Raw genomic sequence first — 25,523 nt, 5'->3', positions numbered from 1 at the left:
GACAGCCCATAGTTCAGAGAACTTTGTAACTGGCAAAAGGGTCTGCAAATAATCTTTCAGCAGGCTATTAATTCATGGGATTTAAGTACAGGTATTACTGACATGTTATAGGGGTCTGCAGAAATGCTACCCCCTGCACAAAAAATAGTTCAGTATGGTGGCTTTGGCTGAAGTGGGCTCAATGCATTGAACGATATACTGGCTTATGTATCAAAACCAGGATGTGTAATCAGATCATGAGATGCAGGAGGTACAGGCCACCTTTGGGACAACCTCGTTGACTGGAACCGTGCTTGGCATGATGAGATTTAATAGTTCGTTTGCCAAAATGTACCCAGGAGTACATGATGTTTGTCCGAGATGCCTGCAGGAGAAAGCTGACTTCTTCCACATGGTACTGGAGTGCGATCAGATCCAGCAGTACTGGGTGAATGTACATACACTATAAAGGAGATTTCTGGCAAAAGTGTTGGCCTATAACCTTTGAGCTGCCTACTGAGACTAATGAGCCACCCAAAACTATTAAAATAAGAATGCAGGTACTGTGACCTGGCCCTAGTGGTTGCTAAATGAAACATAGCTACAGCTGCAAAGCACACACCGCTCCTGCTGTTGAAAATAATTAGCTGATGTGAGGAAATGAGCTGTTGCAAAAATGGCTACATTACTCATATAAAAGAACCTTACGGAGAGCGCTTAAGCAACATATGTGTGGGACACAATCCTGTTAGACATGGGAATAAAACAAATAGAACTCCTGAAAGTATCCTGGGCTGTTATTAATATTTTCTTTGATATAGGATCATAAACCCTACTCAATGCATTCTCTAGATGTGGCTGAGAGGGGTTTGGGGCAGGGGACTGCCGAGGCCCGGAAAGTTGTTCGTGTTAAAATGTGTGGGTGCCATGAGCATTGCCAGTCTTCGTACCCCAGCTTGCTCTCCTTCTCCCTATCGTCTCTTCTTCCTCAATGTCATGTGAAACCTCATATGCTTAAATAAGAAGAAATAGGTCTCTTTCAAGGAATTCCCTATTTGCTTGACTTCTCACCTCGCACATGCCGGGTGTTCCTTCATAGCCACAATACACGATGCTTACACTACCCAGTTAGCAGTGACAGAACTTGGGGAATGGGGTAGTACTTCAGTTTGTTTGACACTCATAGTCTTTCTGGGCTGTAATTTACTCCTTGAAGTGTATCAAGGTTGGGGATTTATTGCTGATATGTTATGTGAGGGAGGCTTAAGACTTAATAAAGAAAACGTTTAAATGAAGGATGGTATCCCACATGATTAGAAAAGGATACTTTGTTATCATTAACACCTAATGTTATAGGCATCTGTAAAAGTAATACTCAGTTAGGGTAATTGTATATTTGCATCAACAGAACATCCATTATTCAGCACTTAAAATAATGATTCCTATTTACAAGCTAATCATGTTTATTTTACACTTCTCAAATGCTATATTTGTTTTACAGATGTCGAAGAATGTGATAGAAATCCGTGTCTCCATGCGGACTGCGTTAATACACAAGGATCATACATATGCAAATGTTATTCTGGATTTCAAAGCACAGCCACTAAAACAGAATGCCGAGGTAAAACTGAGTACATCTTGGAGTATTAGTATGTGCGCTTGTAATACTCATTTATGCATTTTCCTACTGTAGGCGTGGTTTCCTTCAACTCCACCTTGTTATGAATTATAAAATTAGAACAATATCGTCATTAAGGCATTGAAGAACGTGGAAATACTTCAGTTTGTTGGGTGCCTGAACTAGTGTTCAGCTTGGTCCATAATACTTGAAACCAGAAGATTTTTTTATACAGGTTTTGATTAAGTATGATGGTGTTTCATCTGGAAAAATGTAGTAAATGGCATTTTTGTTAAGTATCTCGTTCTGGAGATACATCCTTTTTGATATCCTTTAATCGCTTTGATTTAATCTTAAACATTAAAAAAATTGCAGGACCAGATGATCTTGTACTGAAAGATATTTAGCAACAATCCTTTATTCACTGGAAATCATAGTATATTGACTATCCAGGGGATTTGCTAAATCACAAGGTTGTTCTCTTATGAAATTCCCACAATTCTAGTTAAAACTGCAATTCCTTCTGATAGTTTGCAAAATTTTCTGTATATGGGTCTAAACATTAAAATTGGGACATTCGTGCCTCATTTCAGTTGTTGTAATAAAAAAGACTGCCAGTTCCATCCTGTTTCAAAATTGAGAGGAAAAGTGTGTTGTGCACATCCATTTTCAGTGCCAACTAGCACTTACAAGGAAATATTGGCACTTGTGAGTAATAGTGGAACTCTCTATATGCCAAACATCAGGAACTCCACCAGACAATATCAGCATCACTTGTGAGGAAAAAGTGGAAAACTCAGTTGGCCACTCCAAAAGTCTATGCTCATGCGATAAAGGCTTTGAACACCCCTCCAACTTTCCATTCCTGCTGTCCAACTTATTTGGAAGCAGTCGTTTCCCATTGCTCTGAAAACATTAAATTATACATGCACCTTAATTTGGTGTTTCAACACCAAAACCATAAAGCTTTGTCACTTTGTATTTAGAAGTGAAGGACTGTTTAGAATGGGAAGAATTAACAGGCAGCCAGTCATCAGCTTTTAAGATAAAATTGGCTTTTCTGACAACTAGGTATCATACCTGTGGACAGCCATATTTTAAAATGTTTCCTAGTTAACACGTGCCTACCTGGATGTTTTTTGGGTTAAACACAGACTCAGCCGTAATGACTAAGGTTCGGTTATAAATAAGAATAAGGTTCATTGATACATATGTCTCAAAAAATGTGATTTACAGGCTTTGTGCATATTTATTCATCAAGAGGATCTTTCTCTTGCACAGCACTTAAAGGAAGTTCTAAATCTCTCCCTACGATATCACATACAAGTGAAATCTAACTACAAAACACAGGTGCATTTTAAATTTCATGTATGTTAAAATCCCACACCTCAAATAAAACACTGAAAATAACTAGAACAATAAATAGGATTGTTTTTCATTCACACAATTCGATTCAGAGTATATGAACATGCAATTAAAAAATGAAATAACATTTGCTGTACAAATAAGTTAAATTGTGTATTAAAATATCATATCCTCTGCACCACCTTTATTTTTTGTGAAATCATTGAAAGTAAGATTATTATTTTTAATCATGCTATCAATGCATATTCCTGTTCAGTGGCGGCTCGCAGTGGTAACACTGTGGGGCAGTGAGGTGGGGCGGGATGGGGGTAGTGGAGTCCGATATACGATGGCAAAGGTGAACGTAAATAAATAAATAAATATCTGCCGTCGTATGTCGAACTCCACTACTCCCCCACCCAGCCCCGTCCTGCCTCCCTGCCCCAGCGTTACCTCTGTGAGCCGCCACTGCAACTGTTACTCTTTCCTTAATAAACAGCAGGGAAATTACCAATTATAATCATTTTCAAGAATCAAGCAACAGTCATTTTCCAATTAATTAAGTGCAAAATGTCAAATTGTGCCCCAAAGTTCTATTGGAGAATATTGATGTTTTAATATTCATAAGTGTAGTGATATCCAGCCTGTATGAAAAGCTCATCTGTTCCTGTTATTTTTCTTGTCATTTTTCTATTTATATTATTGTATGTGTTTTAAGGAAAACAAATTACAAGTTACGTTAAGGACTTGGAAAGCTACTCACATCTGAAATGGTACAAATTGAGATGTCTGACAATGACATGGTTTTACAGAGATTTGTACTAAAACAAATTTCTTTATTTAATTGGCATGGTTTTACGTTGTGCAGTAACATGAGGTAGTGTTAGTGTTGCTACTAAACCAACAGTGCTAAGTCGGCTGATCCACATAACAGTATCTACATTACCATCATCGTCTGTGTTGTTATCTTCAGGGGTACTACTACCAGTAGTACAAATACTGGTCTATTGATGGTGTCCCTCCATATCGTCAGCGAGGAGGACAACCAGGATTTTTAGTCAACATAAAATCAAATTATAATGGGAAAATTATAATTATCCTTTAATTTACTTAGTGAATTATAATGTAGCATCATATAGCTGTGTGTATGCAGGAGCAAGTGAACATAGGGACATGGGATTGAGGATCATCAGTCCTTGACATTGCTCTCAGCGCATGACTTTTCATCTTATCCCATATTCATTGTAAATTACTCACTTGTATGGAGCTTTTCTATGTGATTTTCCAGTTATGTAAGTATGATATGGTTGCTATGTAGTATTATTATATCCTACAGCTTACTTGATCTCCCACCACATTATCTCTTTCTCTGAAGCTGTTCATTGGTGTGATTTCGCCTAGATGAGAATGTGAGGACAAGTTGGATATATCACATCATCAGTAACTGTAGAACATCTTACTTGATGTTATCTATTTCTCAGTATGTTTGTTTTTACACCAGTTTTGAGCTTCCAGCCGGTTCTGAAACCCTGTGGTGCATTTTTACAACAAATCTAAAGAGTATTGCTGTAGTAGTCTTCAACTAATATAACACTAAATTGTCTGTTTAGAATAGGTTAACAAGAAATTAAAAGCTTTTTTGTGAATGTATGATTAAGATGGAGAGTCATTTAATACACCACATTCAAGAATGCTTATGGGGTTGTCACATTTACCAAAAGCATCAATATATAAGATTCAATATGTAAAGTTGGTTAGAACTTTTAGAATTGGTCAGCTGTTCTACACAATTTGTCAATTTCATGTATTAAAATTGTTCTTCATAATTGCTACAAATTTACTGCATACCAATTTATGGGCACATTATTGTAAGTCTTTCTCAGAGCTGTGAATTGTGTTTCTATCTGTAATAAAAATGGGTTCTCTCATTTAAAAGGATTACTCTTGACTGTATGTATATTCATAAATAAATATACATTTAACCTTATCTGATATACGACACTAGACCTGCCAACTTCAAAATAAAGTTCACCATGTGATAAGGAGAGAGAGGGGATTGATGCTCAGAACTGCCTAAGAGGCCCTCTGCTCCCCACACCCTCACCCAATTGTCCTCCTTACCCCTAAATAAAAAAGGTTGCAGAGGGTGTTTTTACATCCCTTATAGCCGGAAACCCACTGAGTACAGGGGGTGCTGTACCGCTTTACCTCCCACCTTAGGATATCGGCTCTTCACATGTGACCATATGCAGGGAGCTGATATTGTGTGACACCCATTGGCACCATGTGAGTTGGCAGGTCTTCTAAACTGACTAACAGAAAGAAGTCCCATGTAAGCACCCAATATTAATGTCCATCATGTGACAAAAGTAAAGAAATGCTGTTCCCTAAGCTTAAAAACATGCTACCATTCCTGATTATTCATTCCTGCTCTCACAAAAAAAAGGGCTCAAGCACACACAGTGTACATATGTATTCACTGTTCTCATTCATTTAAAAATTATTTCCATTTATTTTCTTTCTAGATATTGACGAGTGTCTACAGAATGGGCGGATCTGCAATAATGGACGATGTGTGAACACTGATGGCAGTTTCCACTGTGTCTGCAATGCAGGATTTCATGTGGCAGCTGATGGGAAAAACTGTATAGGTAAGAGCTTTGGCCTTCACTTTTGTGTAAGCACATTGATTTTCACAATAAAAGTGTAATGTATGACATTGTATAAACTTTTCTTTTGTTAAATTGAGCAGTAACTAATGTTTTCCAAGTAAAAGCTTTAAAGAACAAAAAACTGCTCTAATTTGTAACTGTCAAAACACAGGGTCAGATTCATAAAGGTAATTTACACTTTTGAGTAATTTACACTTTTGTGTAATTTATACTGTTACAAAATATTTTATTATTAAATAATAAATATGTACTATTTTGTTGTATATTTTTAACATTAAATTATATTTATTTATATTTTAACTATTTAAAATAAATTAATTTACCATTACTCCCTATAGAGTTTTACCTCTATTATTTTTTATGTGCGGTGTCGCAGTACCAGTGATTTGCCATATGTGGTGTTAAACGTACAATTTTGTTTAGTATTAAGTTACACACTTATTTTGTAAATAGGTAAAAATATTGAATTTACTGAAAAGTATAAATCACTTGAAAGTGTAAGTTACCTTTATGAGTCAGGCTCCATAATAATGCGATCTGATATAACATTTCAGTGGATAATTATACCTGATTTCTAGAAGCCGTTGTATTGAATTGCAGTGGTGTGTCTCAGTCTACTATCTTCACAAGGTTCATGAAATTGTAACAATAGATATCGTTGAAGTGTATTGGTTAAAGATATTTCAATTTGTAATGTGTAGTACACAAATAACCCCTATTGTGTAACAATTACCTTAAAATGTTGAATTGATTTAATTCATAAATAGAAAGTCTGTTTTATCGCATGAATAGTGTGAAAGCTATTCGAGATTTCGCTAAGTAGTATTTTTTTATGTTGTTGCAAATTTCACACATCACAGCAACATATACAAAGCTGTGCATTTTTAATTCATTTGTCTCAAGGAGCAGTGAATTTACCCGGAAAGCAGTGTCTATCAGGGACTATTATAATCAGTTTGCCCTTCATGGGCAATTCTGCAATAGAATAGTAGGTTACATGGCTTGGGGCTCTTCTTCTACTTATCCTTATGCCAGGTGCAGTATATGTGCACCCTCAATAAGACATAAAATGGATAATTGTTTAGTAAAAAGACAATCAGCTGTGTCTTTGTCAACATGCTTTCTCAGATGCTAGCCTCGTCTGACCTAAGACAGTCTGTGTTTGGACTGTAATTAATGAGTGCTTGCCTCCTAGACCTTTAGTAAAAAGCAAGGAATGTTCCTATTTATCTTTCTCATGGCTCTTGGAAGCCTTTCCAATGATCATTGCATATGTTCAGTAATTTCAAAAACGGTTCTTCAAGACATTTTTGGAGACATATTATCCTAATGATTCAGCTCAAAGATCAGGTGCCAAAATTCCTACTTGGACTTAGAACATGGTTAACTTTTCAACGCAGCCTGGAAGGGAAATGAAAATACACCATGGGACTCATCTATCAAACTCACCAACCCTTGGCGAAGGTTAAATTGAACCACTAAGGAGCTTTTCATTTTTCAAAGTAAGGTCACAGTAGTGTGCAAAACGAATGCACAATGCAATGTGAATAATATTACTGTTTTAAAACATATAATCCTCTCTCCTAGCAAACACATTTGAGCTGTTTTACAACCACAAGAAGCCATCATGTATATTTCTTTAACAGCAGTTGATACCTAGACCTAGTCACTGCATGATTTTGAAATTTCACAGTATGCATAACTTCATAAATAATTTGTCCAGGAAGTATGGGGAAACAACTTACGCGGCGATTTCTGCAATTAGGGTCAGTACTAGCCAAAAAAAGAATAGCAATTTGGTGGATGAGCCCGAAACCCCCCACGATGGAGAGTTGGGCAAAAGACCTGTGCGAATGGGCAGCGGCAGAGTTAGTCCGCATGAAAAACGTTAGGAGAGATGAAAAGCTGGAAGACGATGCAAGGGCCTGGAATGCCATGATATTAGAGATCCCTCACATCTCAGGGGGTGGAGGGAGTGACGGTGAGCCAGGTAGATGTGGAAAAGACAGCAACAAGTGGGAGCCACTCGGAAACCTATCATGTAACAGATATAACACATTCATGAGAGGTACTCTGTCATGGGACATCCAATGTAGGAAGGATATTATCAGACGACCCGGGGGTGGTTCAAAAGAAAAAACAAATGATAATACATTTGTCCAGGAAGTATGAGCAGTTGGGGGGTGTGGCCAAGCAAGAGGATGGTGAAGTTGCCGATTGCGAATGTGCCCATTTTAAAATCACCCTCAATCCCAACTACACTATGACAGGCTTATTGATCTATCGACCCCCAGGTCCTTCTAGGGTGTTCAGAGAAGCTCTTACTGAGACAGTCAGCACCTTGTCTGTCAATGCTTCCGATTTCACAGTCACAGGGGATCTTAATTTACATCTGGAAAACCTCACTGACCCCGAAGTAACGATCTTTCTGGACGATCTCACAGCGTGTCAGCTTGATCAACGAGTATTAGGTCCCACTTACTCAGCTGGCAACCTATTAGACCCTGTTTTAACAAATACACCTTCCCTCACTGTCCTGCCCCCTGTTCCGATGGGTTGGTCGGATCACTATCTAGTCCCCATGTCTATTCATGGTATCACGCCGGTGCGTAATTTAGTGAAAACATTCTCTCTTAAATGTCCTTGGCGTAAACTGAATTGGGACCAATTCCAAACCTACCTCGCCGCCACCTCCCCAGCCATCCCGGCCGAACCCAAATAGGCCAATTCGGTCTTCTCTAACTGGATTAGTCAGTCCTTGGATAGCCTAATTCCAGCTAAATTGTCCATGAATCGACAATCTAAATCTAATCCATGGTACAATACTAAATTAGCTGCCTTATGCAAAATCTGTAAAAAGCTGGAGAGAACTTGGAGACGGGACTTTGATCCGACCTCCAAGGATCTCTACCGTGCTGCCGTTAGGAGATACCATAGGACCATCCAATTTGAGCACGCAGCATTCTATGCCGGGCTGATCATCAAGAGCACTAACCCGGCCAAGAGCATTTCCTCGATAGTCTCAGATCTTAAAATCCAGAAAGACGTCGCAGGCCCGCTGATTACATCAGATCGGCAGTGTGATGAGCAGGCAGCCCACTTTTTTAGGAAGGTTAAAGACATTTATAAAAGCTTCCCATTGGTCCAGATAGGCCCCCTTGAGACATCCTGCAATCATACCAATGGTATTCTTGAGGTTTTCCCCCCTACCCCTCAAAATGTTTTACTCACACTCTGTTCTAAAGTCAAGTCGGGCTCTCCTGTTGATCCTCTGAAGCCCAACCTATTACGGAAAATTCTATCCACTATCATACATCCTCTGGAACAGGTGATCAATGGGTCCCTCTGCGCAGCGGTCGTGCCTGTGGCTTGGAAATAGGCCAGGGTAATACCGCTGCTCAAAAAACCTTCCTGAGACCCTAAAAAGCCAGAATCCGTTCAGTCTATCGCCTTGCTACCTTGGACGGTGAAGATCACGGAGGCCTACGTTAACTCTCTCCTCACGGAGTATCTCAATTCTAACCATGGGCTTGACCCCTCTCAAAATGGTTTCCGCCCCGGCCATAGCACCGAGTCAGCACTTTTGGCCGTGACTGAACATCTCTGGAAAGCCTTAGACACGGGGCAAACGTCGGCACTGATCCTTTTGGATCTTAGTGCCGCATTTGACATAGTGTCTCATGCCACTCTGCTACGTCGTCTGGCGGAGGCGGGAGTCACTGGCTTAGCATTGAAGTGGCTGGCATCTTTCCTCGCGGACAGGACGTTTCAGGTGATAGCTCCCCCTTTTGCCTCTAGCACCCTTCCTATAGGCCAAGGGGTACCACAGGGCTCGTCCCTGAGCCCTCTGCTTTTCAATCTTTACGTTCAACCTCTTGCCGGAGTTGCCAAGAGCAGAGGGCTGACCATGGTCTCCTATGCCGACGACACACAGTTGGTGGTGGCTCTCTCGAGCGACCCTGAGCGGGACGCCATGAAATTTCAGGGTGATCTCATGGCAGTCGCCGAGTGGATGACCACCAACTGTCTCCAGCTGAATGCCAACAAGTCGGAGGTGTTGTTGGTGGGAAAGGACCATGATCGTTGGAACGAGCTCTGGTGGCCAAAGAGCCTAGGCACTGCCCCTGCCCCTAAGCCTGCAGTGAAGAACATAGGGGTCTGGATGGACGCTTCACTCAACTTTCAGACTCAATCTAAAAAGGTGGCGGGAACCTGCTTTGGTCTGTTGCATGGACTCAAACCCGTCCTGGGTTTCTTCGATGCCCCTACCAGGCAGATCATCATCCAGGCTCTGATTATGTCACGACTAGACTACGCCAGTTCATTGTATCTGGGAGTTAGAAAGTCAGAAATACAGAGGCTACAGAGAGTCCAGAATGCAGCCGTAAGATCTCTCCTCGGTCTGCGTAGAGCCTGCTCAGTGACAAGTGCCATTCGCCGTCTCCACTGGTTGCCTGTGGCTAGGCGAATCGAGTTCAAGGCACTCTGTAACCCTGAAATTGGCATCTCCGGAAAACCTGAGCGACCTACTTTTACCCTACACCCCCACACGCCAGCTCCATTCCATGGGAAAATCACTGGTAGCGGTCCCCCGCGCCGGAGGCCGTTCCTTTCGGAACAGAGCTGCCATCCTTTGGAATTCTTTGCCGGCCCACATCCGGGGGCTCACTAACTACCTCCGATTCAGGAAAGCCATAAAAACGTTTCTCTTTCCCACTCCATAGGCCTTCCTGCGCCCTTCCGCGCTTGGTCATCTCTCTGCTGTTCAGCACCGGGACGCCTCTTTGCTGGGGCAGCTGTCGCGCTATATCAAAACTCCTAACATAACAATACATGTGTTCCAAACTCTGACATCTGTAGCCATAACTAAAATTTGCAGAATCTTGCACATAAAAAGCTGATTTGTGACTCATCCTGGGAGCAGATAGATTCCTGGCACTCAGCAAATGAGAATTTCAACCCACACTTGTCAGAGATAGAACTGGACTTGGGCCAACTGATGAGAACCCGTCCTCAAGCTCTGGATGTTACCAATAACATATTCATAGGGTTCTTCTTTCGGACCGATCTCCTGGAAAGTCAAAAAGCCAAATAACTTTGGAGAAGGATGGGTCTATACCCTACAAACCAGGACGGTGTCAACTCAGATTTTAGTCTTCAAAATGTCAGTTTTTCCTACAAGTGATTTGTTCCCTTGGATATAGCTTTTATTTTAAAATTGACAGTAGTGAGCATTAATGCAAGATATGTATTGCTTCTCTTTAGCATCCAGTAATTTATTTACACTCACTCCTTCAGTACGCACCCTCACACGCCAGCTTATCAAATTGATTAAATATCTACGAAATAGATTGTCCATTGCCTGTATTTTTTTAATCTTGGCCAAGGCTACTAGTACTGGGTCTCTGATCAGAGGGAATGACCTTGAAGGCTCCGGGTCTCTCCCTTTCTCCTTTAATTTGGGAGCATTGATATGTTTTGTTTTCCTACTTCTTTGGGATCTCTTAAAATGAAGTAATCCACTGGGCTTTCTATCCTTGTCCGCTTGCATCAAAATGCCATTCTCATCCCTTCTTTTTGTGTCATTTAGTTATACGTCTTGAGCTGGCTCGGCTTATCCTTCTGCCTTGGGTAGCTAGACATGTGGTAGAGCCATCTCCTTCATTATGTGAATTTTCTGGTCTTTTTCTTCAATACTGGAGCCTTTCCTGCCAAGGCAAGACTACGAACGACTCCCTAATGACTGACACGTGAGACTTGTTTAGACAGCAAAACAATCACTCCCCAAGGCACCATAGGGACAGTGCATCAACCCCAGCAGTCCTGATCCCTGTGGTAAAAAAAGTTGCCTGCCCCCTACACTGCAAAAGTCCACCAATCACCTGATGGGGGGAGGGGGGGGGCAGCAGAAATAGTCTACATTAGTTGTCTCCCTATGAACACAAACTGGAACGCCACATACACCAGTTGAAGGGCCACAGAGGTTTGAGAAGTATCAATACTCCCTCGAAACAGTGTGGTGAGAAGGTCCAGAGCTTATTCCCAGGGAAAGGAATAGCTTGAATGTGGCCTCTGAGCAGGAACCCAAGGAATAGGAATCGGAATCCATGTGCTGTGTGCTTCACATTGCAGGAGAGCATCTGAGATTGTTATTTGTGTGGCACAGGTCCTAGAAATACCAGTATCTGAACTTTAAGTTGCATTTGGGAATAGAAGCAGAGAAGACATGCTGCCATTTTAGGCAATTGTCAGCAACTGGTAGGAATTGTCTGTGAATTAGAAGGGGCAGGGTGTCCACAGTTAGGCAGTTAAGTAGTTAAGGAGCTTGGCAAGAATTAGTCTAAATGAGAGAAAAAATGCAAAGTGGTATAGGAGGAACAGCTGAGAAAATCAGTTATGCAGAACCTAGACAACAAAGGGGGAAAGCATAGAGATTGCTGAGTAGATATAATGTGAAATATGGACATGGATGTTTTTGGGAATAGTTGTGATAAATATTCCATCAGTTGGTTCATGATGGAAAATCAGAATAGCTGAAAGATCATTTATTTTCAGTAATTCTGATCTCCTGGATTTCTGCCAATAAATTGAACATTCTGGTCAGCGTGCAAACATAGCTGGAGCAGTGCTCACCTTCCATGAACGCTTCATGGTCCAGGAATGCATATTACATTTGGTAGGTTAGGCATTGGGGAAATGGGAGTGCCACAGCCGTCTGGCTACAGGACTGTTCTACATCCTTGATTTACTAATAGAAACAATATCATCCACCCATCCCTAGTTTTGAATAGTGATGTGGCCAGAGTGAGTGAACTAGCTTAAATACGACGTAAGCAGAGAAACACTCGCCTTGCTGTCCTCACTTTGAGTGATCCAGTCAGGATATGATTAGAAGACGAACCATTAACATATTTTGACACAACATGCACACTGCCCTAAACAGTGTGATAAGAGCCAAGCTCATGCTGTTGAGCAGAAAGACATCTCCCATTTATCCACAGAAAACGCTGGAGTGTAATCATAAAACAAAATCTTCAGTGAGGGCATAGGAGTGGTTGTGACTTCAAAGTAGAAGAAAGGGCAGTTCCTCTTCTAAACAGATGCACCCAGCCAAGCAAACTCAACAGTATCTCAGACAATCAGCGGTCCTCGGCCGAGGAGGAAATAAGTAACTGCACAGGAGTACACTGATCATTGGGCAATAGCGTTTATCTGTATAAATCTAACTATGGGAGTATCTATTTCATATAATATGAAGATTCCTCAAGTTGACACAACGCTGGTATTCTAGCATGATCTCTATTGATCCAAGTTGGAATTACCCATTTAGTCCTTCGACTAGCCTCTTCATGACTAAATATCAGTGCTTCCGTCTTCCACTGATATGAAATATGTTGCTTTGATTTAGAAGCTGAGAACTACACTGAGGTCACACATATTCAAGTAACTATTAAACCAATATGCAAGGTAACAGATTACCAAGTTCCACTTATGAGCGCTACCTGTGGACACCATGGTGGAAAAACCATGCCATTTGGAAGACTAGTTTTTTCAGTTGACGTAGCTCAGGTGTCGAACTCCTTACACCTTCTACCTGGCTCTCCTTTTTTTCTAGTCTTTATGGACGTGTGTCTGTTGTCCCTTCATTCTACCACCACTCTGTGGAAGTAACCCAAATTTGTAACATTTACTCTTGTTTATCCTAATGTGCTGTTTTTTTTTTTTGCTATATACACGTGTAGGACCATTATACATAAGTTTCAGATTTTTAACGCTTTACCTTATCCGTCATTGGTGGATTCTCAGTCCTGCTTTCCCTTATTACTCTGTTTTGTATTACCATATGTAAATGAGAGGCAATGTATGTATACATTAAGTGCCGGTTCTATATTTCAGACATGGATGAGTGCAGTATAAGAAACATGTGCCTGAATGGGATGTGCATCAATGAGGACGGCAGCTTCAAGTGCATCTGCAAGCCTGGGTTCCAGCTGGCACCGAATGGGCGTTACTGCACGGGTATGTACTGCACATCTTCAGATGATGCTCGAATAGGCGCTACAGCTTATCAAAAATCCGCTTTCACCAATGAACTTGATGATACTCAAATGTGGAAAATAACTTGCAAGTTTGTTTCTTCTATTTTCCTAAATTGAGTTGAGACAGTTGATATATATTCAAAATTAGGTCTGGTCATAGAAAATATAACTGACCCTGCAGAGTTACAAACAGCTGCTGCCAACTTTTCACTGTAAAGACATACTTTTCTTTAGCTATGCCATATTCCAATGTTATGCATTAAGTACCCAACCCTGTAGGCTTACACGGTACAATTGCAAGTAGCTTATTAAATGTTCAAAAATAGGTTTTGTGCATGGCATAGCACATGTTGCAATGTCATGTGCTATTGCAGTAGTTTAAACTGCGGTCTAACCAGGAAACAGTGTTTTTTTTTTCAAGCCGTACACTATAGTCACATATGTGGAGGGGAGGTAAATATCTCCTGTGGCCCACATATGACATTTAACTACCGCACCACTGGTGCACTTCCTTCTCCAACTTTACATGGCCTTACTTGAAGACCAATTAGGGTAACTGATTTCACAGTATATATGTGTGACAGAGCAAACGCCCTGTGGTACAGAATGACCTTTACCAGGGCAGAGTCTTAATTTCAGCAAACTAGAAGATAGAAAATACATTGTGACCGTGATGGAAGACGTGCAGTGCTATAAGTGAGCTGTACGAACGCTGTATGAACTTTGCTAGACGTGACGGAGTTGACTGACATATCGATCTGGGGACATCATATAAGGCTTAGGTTCCAGTTGCACCTGTAGCTGTGTGAAATCTTTCAAGACTTCTTAAGAGTCACTCAGGCTGGAGCAAATCCGTAATGCCTAAGGCGTCCTTGGACACTACCTGATTATACAGTGCGATTCATCTGGAATCCAGAAGTGTACAGGTTCATATTTTCAGTGGGCACAGCTACTACCTCAAGCCATCCTAAGCCATCGTCAATGCCACCTGGCCTTCCTTCAGATCCCGCAAAAAAACACTCTTGACAGACATAGAATGTTTCCAATACCTAATTCCTGATTGGCTGTTCAACTTATCATATATTTTATTCTGTTTTCCATTTTACTGACAATAACGTATTGAGTATAGCTAATACATTTCTTGTATCATTATTAGAGAAACATTGTTTTAGAGTAAATTCTAGTACTTGTCATTTCCTACTCTGCGGGGGCCATGCAGCACAAGGCTTAAAAAAATGCAATGCTGTCCTGCAGGTCTGCACTATTCCACGCAGCTTAGAAAAAAACATTTCTGAACACGCTCCAGAATACAATTGTTGCATTTATAGAACGTTTGGAAACGTAAATAGATCCAGGGATTTTGTTGAGTATTCTGAATTTTCTCAGATTTTAATTTTTACATATCAGTTTTTGGGAGGTTCCCACTGGCGCACTAGGTGTCTGAGCATTTATCTCAGTATTGTTCATCCTACAATTTTAAATATTTAAACTAGATTTATCGCACAGTGACCAATAATTTTTTCCAAATTTGCAGCATTAACATTTTTTGATATTTTAGTCAAGCAGAATGATGTGCATTGCTGAACACGATGTTCTCTGGAAGCATTTTCAGGTCATAAAGGCTACAAAATTGCAGTCTCCCACGGAACACATGACAAACAAAACGACCCAGCACGCAGCACATTCTTTATCCAGTACTAAATATGTTTAATGAGGTCAGCGTAACATTTTCTTTTTATGTAAAGCGGTGGGTGCTTGTGGAATATGATGCTTTAACAGCATTAATAAACAAACACGCCAGAGAAAAATATACAAATATGCTTGAAAAAAGCAATGCGTCACTTTTTATTGCGCCACCCCTTGCGACATGCTGGATGCATCATATTTACAGAATGAAGCATCATGTCGCAAGGAGATACAGATACGTCAGTATTTCTGACGTTTCTGTAGGCGCAAAAAGGACGCATTGCTGGAGTGTGTCACAAAAGTGATGCAACTCGAGCAATGGGTCATTTCACATGGGCAAGTCCCATTTCAAATGTGCCTGCGTCAGTCTTACACCTGCCGTGAGGCAGGCGTAAGATATTGATGCATTTGCGTCCTAGAAGTGGCGCAGTGAAATCTCATAGATTTCACTGCATCACTTCTACGAGGCTTATTTGCCTCAGAACGCCCACCCTGCATACATTATACCTGGCGCAGGTATAATGTGGTGCAGAGGTATACAAAGTGACGCATCTACTTTGTAGATATGAGGCAACATGGCGCATTGTTTACGCTGCTGGTGTGTCACAAAAAGTGAGGCACCGGCGGCGCAAAAGTGACGAAAGGGCTCATAAATAAGCCCCTAAGTCAACAAAGTTACATCCACCTCCTTCTGTTCAGTGAAGCTACTCAAGAAAATTGAAAGATATCTGCCATTTCAGCTCTTAAAGACAGTAGTGATTTCTCTTCTACTTACAAGACTTCACTACTGCAATAGCCTATACCTTAATTCAGTAGGCTCCCTGAAGAAGCTTCAGACCCTGCAAAATGCTTCATCACGTTTTCTTCTTAAAATCCCCAAATTTGATTCAGCAAAAGGGGCCATCAAGAAACTTCACTGGTTACCAGTTAAACAACGCTTTCAGGTTCAAATCCCTTTCCATGGCCGATAAGTTACTTCAATTCTATGGTCCACCACTTTTCAAGGATAGGCTGGGATTGTACATCCCCGGCTGAACCCTACAGTCCGGCTCAGCTAAGAATTAAGAAGTTCCCTCTTTTAGAAGAACATCTTGGGAGTTTGAGGGTGTGGGGAGTTTCTTCAGGACCACCGCCCTACTCTGGGTAGCCTACCCTTCGAACTTAAAACCGCTCCATCACTCAATTTTCAGAACAGCTCTGAAAACATGGCTCTTTGTACAGCAATAGGAGGCCCATTACGAGGACCCCAGAATCTGTACCTTCATGTCTTTTCAGTGCCAAGACGCCCCCGGGCAGGAGACTGCGCTTAATAAATCTTTCATTCATTCATTCCCTTGCCACTACATTTGGGGTTCTGTACCCTCCATTTGGGAGTGGTAGACTCAGAAAGCTAAAGTGTCAGAGTGCCTGTGGTGGTTACCCCTCCTGGTTCTCCTGACACTTGGGGTAACTCATTCCCCAGAATGCAGTCGATGGGAATCTGGGGAATAACTATGACCCTTCCTTGGGTCACCTCCCCACCCTACCTTGTAGCCAAGGCCTGGAACTACCTCCCCCTCCACCTGCAGAAATCCCTCACACTGCTCCAGTTCAGGAAGTTCAATTCCCGACTCTTCGGGTAACTCCAGCACTCAATGGAGCCCCCTCCCCGCCCCAGGGCCTTGAGACCGTTACGGGTGAGTAGTTGCACTTTACCAACCCCTGATTGATTGATTGACCCCAGTCTAGGGACATCAGGGCCATAGGGCAGAGACTCGTTCTTCTACAACCATGGTCTTGCTAGCCCCAGTATCCCTGAAAGCAGTGGTTGGAACCCCATTCACCTCCACCTGGTGGATGTGATGACTCACATTTTCAGGGATCATCAACTCACCCTCTGAGTCTGTCTCCCAGCTGCTGGGAGACCCTGGCATGTTCTATGACCTGCCCCTGAGGACTGCCTTCCCGTAAGACCACATGGGCTCTTATGTCTACCTCTCTGGGGTTGATCTCATGAGTAGGTTTCCTCTCCTCCATGGCCAGTCTCTTTTCTTCACAAGCCTGCTCCAACATGGCAAGCTCTAGCTTTAATTTTCTCTCTTCTCTCCTGTCTGTGCTAGCACCTCTGGTGGCAGGCTCTCTGAGGAGACACTGCTCCCTGCTCTGGTAACCACTAGTGCTCCTGGCAGGTCGTTGGCACCTTCCATGGGCAGTTCCAAAGCCACTTCAGACTCCAGATTTAGGTCACCCTCCTCCTCAGTGATTTGATGCTCTTCCTTTGGGATGTCACCCCCTGCATCCTGGGTGTTTGCCCAGGCCCTCAAAGCTTTCTGTAGATGCACCTTCCTAGTGAAGCCCCTTGTAGAAACTTGGAAATCCTTGCAGAAATCTTTCAGCTGCTGCACAGTGTAGAATTCTAACCTGATCAGCTCTGACTCAATTCCTGCAGGTGCGGCTTTCCCAGATAGAGACATAATTTAGCACAAAAATCTAAAAAGGCCAATCAGGGAGAATTGAAAAATGCTTGAATTGGTCTTAGGTATAGAGCTGTAGTGAACACTGTGTTACTATATTGTATTGCACAAACACAAGTCTTATCCTCACCACTGATCACCATGTTAGACATTGGATCTCTAGTTGGTAGAGGTTTGCACAATCCTAGTCAGGATAAACTTGATACACACTTTAAATAACTTGTGCTCATCCTCTGGTAGCTTGGCAAAGAACAGACTAGCTTAACTTAAGAGGTAATGTGTATAGTTTTTGTGCAACCCACATACACAGTAACACAATGAAAACACCACTACAAGACTCAACAGGTTTAGAAATATAGAGAATATGTATCTGAGTAAAAAAAAGAGCAAAATGACAAAAATCCAATCAGTAGAAGTCGAGATATGGATTTTTAAAGGATAAATGCAAAAATAGTGCTTGGAAGTCAGTAGAGGTCAAAAGGTCACTTGAGGACGCAAGGGACTGGTACAAATCCATAGTTCAGGCTGACTGTGATGGAGGGCAGGCCGGCTACGACACTCACGTAGGTCCCACTGAAAAAGTACCTTGGCTGGTGCAACCATCGACGATGAGATCACGATGCGTCAGTTCCTATTCAAGCAGTGGGTTCCCGATTCATAGTCGTAGGGCCGCGTAGGTTGTTAAACCGTCATCATCGAACATCCTCTGTGTTAGCTTCGAAGGGCGATGCGTCAGTTCTAACTGGGACAGTGGTGACGATGTATCAGTTTTGGAGTGGGCACCTTAAGCAAGGGTAGGACTCACTGATGGCAGAGTCCAACAGCACCAGCAGAATTGCATGAAGTCTTCTGTGTCCCTGAGACTTCACAAAACAGGAGGCAAGCCAGAAAGCCCTTGGAGTAACTCAGGTTTCACATGAGATGGGTCAAGTCCTTGTCCTCAGCAGGGCAGAGATCAGCAGGCAGCAAGGGAGCTCAGCAAAGCAGTGACACCGTTCCCCAGAACAGTCAGTTAAGGCAAACTGGCAATCTTTACAGCACAGCATAGCTTTACTCCAGCAGAGTTCTTCCCTCGTTCAGTAGTGTACTGATTTGGTAGGCTCAGAGCCCCGGTACTTATACCCAAAAGTGCCTTTGAGGTAGGGGGTGACTTCAAAGCAACTCCCTGAAGTGCTCAAGGATTGCTTTCAACCAAACCCTGTCTACCAGTCTATCTGTGGGGGATGAATCATTGCTTTGTGTATGGACAAGACACTACTTATTGAAGTGTGTTAGCCTCACCATTTCTCCCTGCCCTAGAAGACCTATCAGTATGCAGATGAATGCAGACGATTACTCAGATGAGCTTCACCTTTAAAACACTTTGGAGCGGTAAATCCTGATTAGAAAAGAGTAGCTAAATTATGTTTCATATCTTCAGAATGGTAATGATAAATCCTCTTAGTGGTAAAGATGAGTTTGACATCACTATTTTAGAAATGCCACATATAGAAAGTAGACATTTCTGTACTCTAAACTTTGTTCTGTGTGCTTGCAGCCTGTATCAAATACACGTTTGGACTGGGTGACACCTACATTTTGTGCATTCCCTTTAGACAGCCATAAACACAGGAAGGTGAGGCTCATTTGTATTCTGAGCTCGCATCTGCATTCAGGGCTGGGTTGAAAGGGATCCTTGTGCACTTCAGAGAGTTGCTTTGAAGTCACCCCCTACATCAAAGGCACTTTTAGGTTAAGGACTGGGGCTCTGACCCTACTAAATCAGTACACTACAAAGGGCTTGCTGGCTTGCCTCCTGTTTTCCGAAGTCTCTGGGAAACAAAAGGCGTCTTGCAATCCTGAGGTGCCCCCTCCAGTCCCGGTCCTCATAAGAGTGCTCTGCAGCTGTTTTCTCACACACTGACGCATTGTTACCACTGCGCCGATCAGAACCGATATAACACTGTTCTATGCTGACGTTGCTTGCTCAGCCTGACGACGATGCAGGAACCCACTGTGTGAATCGAAAACTGATGCACCATGCTCTCGTTATTGATGCTTGCTCCATCCAAGGTACCTTTTTTAAGCGGGACCTACATGAGTCTTGTAGCCATTCTGCCCTCCATCGCGGTCGGCCTGAACTTTTAATTTGTATATGTCCCTTGCAACCTCAAGTAACCTTTTGACAGCTAGTGACTTCTAGGCACTATTTTAGCATTTAACCTTTAAAAATTCATATCTTGACTTCTACTGATTGGATTTATATAGCTTGGGTCTTGTTTTACTCAGATAAATATGCTGTATTTTTCGAAACCAGTGTGGATTCTTTTAGTGGTGTTTTCATTGTGTTACTGTGTGTGTGTGTGTGTGTTTTTACAAATATTTGACACATTGCCTCTTAAGTTAAGCCTACCTGCTCTGTGCCAAGCTACCAGAGGGTGAGCACAGGTTAATTTAAAGTGTGTATTTAGCTTACCCTGACTAGGATTGTGGTCCCTAATTAGACAGGGTGCAAACTTCTGCCAAATAAAGACCCAATTAATATCAACACCTTAATGCATCTTTGTTCTTTTTAGTGAATTGAGGGCCAGGGCTCATTGTGCAATTCTCAGAAATGATATGGAAGACCAGATGTGGATATACTTCAGGACTGTGCTTCTCATGCCTAAATGAGGGTGTAACAATATCTAGTGTACTGAGTGAGGTATTCACCCAAGAGCATACTGTAACATGTGCCTTCATATGTTCTTTTGTCAGTAAAGAAATACACGATGGACCAGTCTTCCCTTCCTCACATATGTGTGTGCATTTGTGGCAAACTAATTTTGGGGAACCACATCAGTGGTTGTCAACTGCTCTCCACAAATATAAAGGGAACCCTTTTCCAGAAGATGAGGCCCATCTAAAAAGATTGGATTGTGCCAAGGATTACACGGCATCCACATTCACTTATGTACATTCTTACTAGCCAAGCAGGCTCCAATCTTTACTGACTGTAGGGAGCTGGATGATACATGACTGTGTTGTTACTCATAAAACACAGTTTTTTTAGGTCTATGACATCAGGTGGCTGAATGCTGCCCACCTGGAAGAAAATCATCTGTCTATTTATGCTCAAACACACTAGTTTGTTTAAGACGAAAACCCTCACCCACCCTTAGGTGGCATGCCTCATAAAAGCGTTTCTCCTCTCAGCTCTGCCAATAATTGTGGTGTGGACTACAACTTTCCCACAGGAGAGGACCTCTTTGGATAGATAGGTGTTGTTGAAGACTGCAGCAGGGAGTAGAGTGGATTAGAACTACATTTTGGTATCCAATACCCTTACTCACCCCTAAACCCTTAAACACATTTACCACCCAATACCTTTCCACACCCCTAATCCCAATAAAAACCCTTACCACCCTATACACCTACCCACTCCTAAACTCTAAAAACACCCTTACCACTCTATACACCTACCCAACCCTTAACCCTAAAAACGCCCTTAGAACTCAATACTGTTACTTGCCCCTAACCCCTCAATTATGATGTGGAAATGTAGGACATCATGTCTCCTCCATGAAAAATGTCACAAAACCACAAATCACATTTCTATCTGGGTTAGGGGGTTGTATGTCAGAACCACGCATTCCCCAACCATGCATGCCTGAACAACGCAGTCTTAACAACGATCACGTCTTAACCACACATGCCTTTACCACACATGCCGTTACAACGAATTTAGTTGTAGTGGCATTATTGGTAAAGGCATGTGCGTGGTTAAGGTTACACCCTAGCCCCTGCCCTCAGCCCTAAAACCCAGCCCCCTGCCCTGTGTACGACCTCGACCCCAGCCCTAAAAATACTCTACCCCCCCCTGAGTTCCAAAAAGAAACCCCAACTGTAAAAAGGAACCCCCAGCCACCCGGCTCCGCTGCCCTGAGCCCTGAAACCCAGCCCCCAGCCTTGAAAATGGCCCGAATACCCCGCCCTAAGCCCTAAAACCTTGATTCCAGCCCTAAATAACACCCCAGCCCCCCGCCCTGAGACCTAAAACCGCCGCCCCAGACGTAAAAAGTACACTCTCCCCCACCCCTAGAGCCCTAAAACACAGCCCTGCTACCTACCCAGCCCCCCACCCGAGCTCTAAAACCGGCTACCCCACCCTATAGAGTACCCTGACCAACCGTCGTGAGCCCTGAACTTCCTGACCCCAAAACACCCAGGAATTGTACTCACTAAGCTGTTCGCAAGAAGTCCCTCCAAGTCTGGAACACCTCCCACCCACCGCCCATTCGCTTCAAGTCTAGAGCGCTACGTACCACTAACGTCTAAACCATTATTGCTATTTCCTGGGTTAATTTGACCGGCCCATTATGTATAGACTACAATCTTAGTCATCCCAGAGAAACTCTCTAGGTTGGGCTGGGGAGCCTCAGTTTGGAGTTCACATTCATACCCCAAGGGGCAGGTAGCTAACATCAACATGCCCCTCTCCACTTCAGATTTGCCTCACTGGCCATCCTTTATCTTCCTTTGAGAACTTTTCTGGGTGATAGCTTTGGCTTTGTGACCTCTAGTGCTTACTCTGAATTAGGCAAGTCACCCCCATATACATACTTAGGCTTTCCTGTTTTCAGTTTCAATTTTTCTGGTCAATTCTGGTGGGGTTTTTTCAATACCTTAAAAAACAGTGTTTATCAGTGGTTACACATTTTCACGCCATTAAAAAACAACAGAAACAGTGTTTTTCCGGTGTTTATGGAATTTGAATTTAATTTTAATTATTGCTTGCCTTCTGCAGGTATAGATAGCGTGTGCACAGGGTATATGAGGTCCAAATACATTTTTACTGCACCAGAATGGGCTACAAAGTCAATAGCATTCTTCATTATCTCCGAAGAATGTAAAGAGGCTTTCAGCATACCATCTAGCAAGTGACAAGGATCTCTTTAAGGGAAGCACTTCAGTTCAGGTATCGATTTTGACAGGTCATCATATAACTTTTTCATATACATAGCTGAATTACTGCAAATACAAACAATATCACTCCAATCTTTATTGAACTTGGCAGGAACTTTTTTCATCAGCATTCCAAGTGACACTGTGTTCCATGTTTACCAAACGTCTGGTGTCATGTTTTCACCACTATCTCAGATGCTTGGTGACAACATTTTTTTCACATATACCTGTCACTACATCTTGCTTTGAATGTATAAAGCCTGGGGTATTTGGCAATTCACTTACAATCAATACTGACTCACTAGAAAAGGGGGCTGATGGATCAAAGAATTTCACCCATTCTCTGACTGTGGGTAAATGTGATGGTACATATTAGGAAAGATTATTATGAAACCAACCATTTTACCTATCTGTGGAATCAAATGTAGCCAAAATATCAAATATGACTTTGATATTTCCTGATTTTCTACAGTTTATAAAATAACTAAATAAGACCTAAAACATGCATCTAAACACTGCATCTTTAGACCAAAGACCAAAAAATTGAAAAAAGCAGAAGGAAGAAGAGACAATGTTTTAGTGACATCTCTAAACAACAAAACTCAAGAAGAATAATGTTAGCCCAGTCTTTCTCGATGCTACTTTGTATAACAAAGTTACATTGTATTGGCCCTCATAGGAAGAAATAAATATGACTCTTTCACTAATTTTTTCCTTTCTTTGAATGGCACTTAGTTTGTGGTTGCAAAGGTGTTTTTTCAGTGTTTTTTTATATTTACACCGGTGATGGCTATTTTCCTTTCGGTGAGGGTTTATCAGTTATTTTAGGTTTAAACCTAAAACCAGATAGCCTATACATACTGTGTTGTAAGACAAGGGACTGCAGCAACTCAAACATGTGCACTGACCTTCATTACACATGCAGAATGCTGTGAAATGCCTCACGGGTACCAACCTTTACAATGCAGGCATTAAAATGCAATGTGTTTACCACACAATGTGTTTACCACGCATTTATATGCGTGGCATCTTATATATACTTAGCCTGCGTTGTAAAGGCCTGCGTGGTAAAGGTAGATAAGTGGTAAAGGCTTTGCAGTGTAAGGCCATTAGGTGGTGATGGATGTGTGGTAAAAACATTGAAGGGTGGGTGATAGACATTTTTAAATCATCACTGCTGCAGTAACAGCGAAAGCTCTGATTGATGTTTCTACCAGAGAGGAGTTTCCCAAGGAAGAAGATGTCTCTAAAAGAGGAACAATCCTAATTTACATGAAAATTATCAGGGATAAGTGCGGTGAAACTTATATGTTTGCTTCACTTTTTCCTCTAACTGGCTTTGAAGAGACACAAAAAGGCCCCTAAAACATTTTTAGGACCTGGCTGACCACTGAGGAGAAAATAATTGATTCTCACACTTAGCCTTATATTCTCCTACAAGCAGCTCCCAGAGATAGAGTTACGATTCAACTCCTTTTGATTTCTGATTTTGTATTGTCTGGAAAGTAAATCCCATAAAGCTCTGCACAAAATGTGCAGGACCTCAGGTCCAAGACGGTTCAGTCATGAAAAATGCTACAAACCAGGACGTCATTTATGGGCTGATCAAACACAAGCATGATCAGAAAACTACCTTGGCAGATTAGCAACCTGATAGGTATCCCCAGTGGTTCTTTCATGGCAATAGACTTACACCCACTTCAGATATGTTGAATTGGGTACTGCTTCTAATTGTAGATGAAAAGGAAGGATAGCAAGATGCATCAATCCTCCTGAATCACTGAGCTGCTGTAAGGGAGGGGCAAGAGTGGCTTATTGGATGTGTTGCCTCCTATCTTCTAGAAGTTAGTGAACTGGGTCCTATCTGGTATGGAGAACTTCAATGACACTTACTTGGTACACTGCTGTGTCCAGTGCCACCTGAAAGGCCCAGCTGCCTCTTCTTAGGAAAGTATTTCACACTGTACAAGGAGACCACCAATCATTTTATTTTTATTTGAAACGTTTTTGAAAAGGTTTATATAGCGCTGGCTAGACCCGGAGGTATCAGAGTGCTTTACATGAGGAAGAACATTGTTTTAGAACATAGTTACACAGTTACATCAGTTGCTGGAGCGTAGTTACATGAGTTACAAAAGCATATCATAAGCATAAGGATAAACAAAACAGGCAGGGGGAGAGAAATTCAGGGTAGAGAGGGGAGGAATAGGTGAGGTAGGCAAAGAATGAAGGAGAGAAGAGGTGGGGGAGGGGTAGGAGACACAGCGTGGAGACGAAGAAGTAACAGTGTTTGACATCCGGCTGGGTAGGTGACGGCTCCCAGCGGTAAAGGGGTCATTTCCAGTCCTCCGTTATATGTGACTTCCTTGTCGGGGTGGACTCTCTCAGCGGGGTCTCTGAGACTCCAGGGCATAAATGCTGGATCCCTCCCCAACAAGGGGAGAGGAGTGCTTTGGCCATGGGCACATTCTGAAGAATGAAGGAGGGAAGAGGTGGGGGAGGGGATAGCAAACCCAGCGGAAACACAGTGTGCTATGTCCGGCTGGGTAGGAGACGGCTCCCAGCGGTAAGGGGATCTTTCCCAGTCCTCCACTATGTGTGACTCCCTTGTCGCTGTGGACTCAAGCAGAGGGGTCTCTGAGACTCCAGGGAATAAATGCTGGATCCATTCCCAACAAGGGGGGTAGGAGTGCTTTGGACAAGGGCACACTTATGTAGGCCATTTTAGGGACTGACGGGCTGGTAGAGAAATAACCTTTGATAAACAAAGCAGGCAGGGGGAGAGAAATTCAGGGGAGAGAGGAGAGGA

The 25,523-nt window shown here is 42.4% G+C and overlaps 1 protein-coding gene across 1 annotated transcript in view; it reads left to right on the top strand.

Moving 5' to 3' along the window:
• The window catches only part of FBN1 (fibrillin 1), a 722,489-nt gene that overhangs the window by 421,379 nt on the left and 275,587 nt on the right, over nucleotides 1–25,523 (top strand). Inside the window, exons 12-14 of the mRNA XM_085644212.1 lie at nucleotides 1,481–1,600; nucleotides 5,467–5,592; nucleotides 13,510–13,632. Of these exons, the coding sequence (XP_085500338.1) occupies nucleotides 1,481–1,600; nucleotides 5,467–5,592; nucleotides 13,510–13,632 (369 nt within the window). The remainder of the gene's footprint in view (nucleotides 1–1,480; nucleotides 1,601–5,466; nucleotides 5,593–13,509; nucleotides 13,633–25,523) is intronic.

The sequence above is a fragment of the Triturus cristatus genome, chromosome 3_1, assembly GCF_964204655.1.
Source record: "Triturus cristatus chromosome 3_1, aTriCri1.1, whole genome shotgun sequence".
NCBI lineage: Eukaryota > Metazoa > Chordata > Amphibia > Caudata > Salamandridae > Triturus > Triturus cristatus.
The sequence above is the reverse complement of the archived record's forward strand: the minus strand, read 5'-3'. Positions and strand labels throughout refer to the sequence as shown.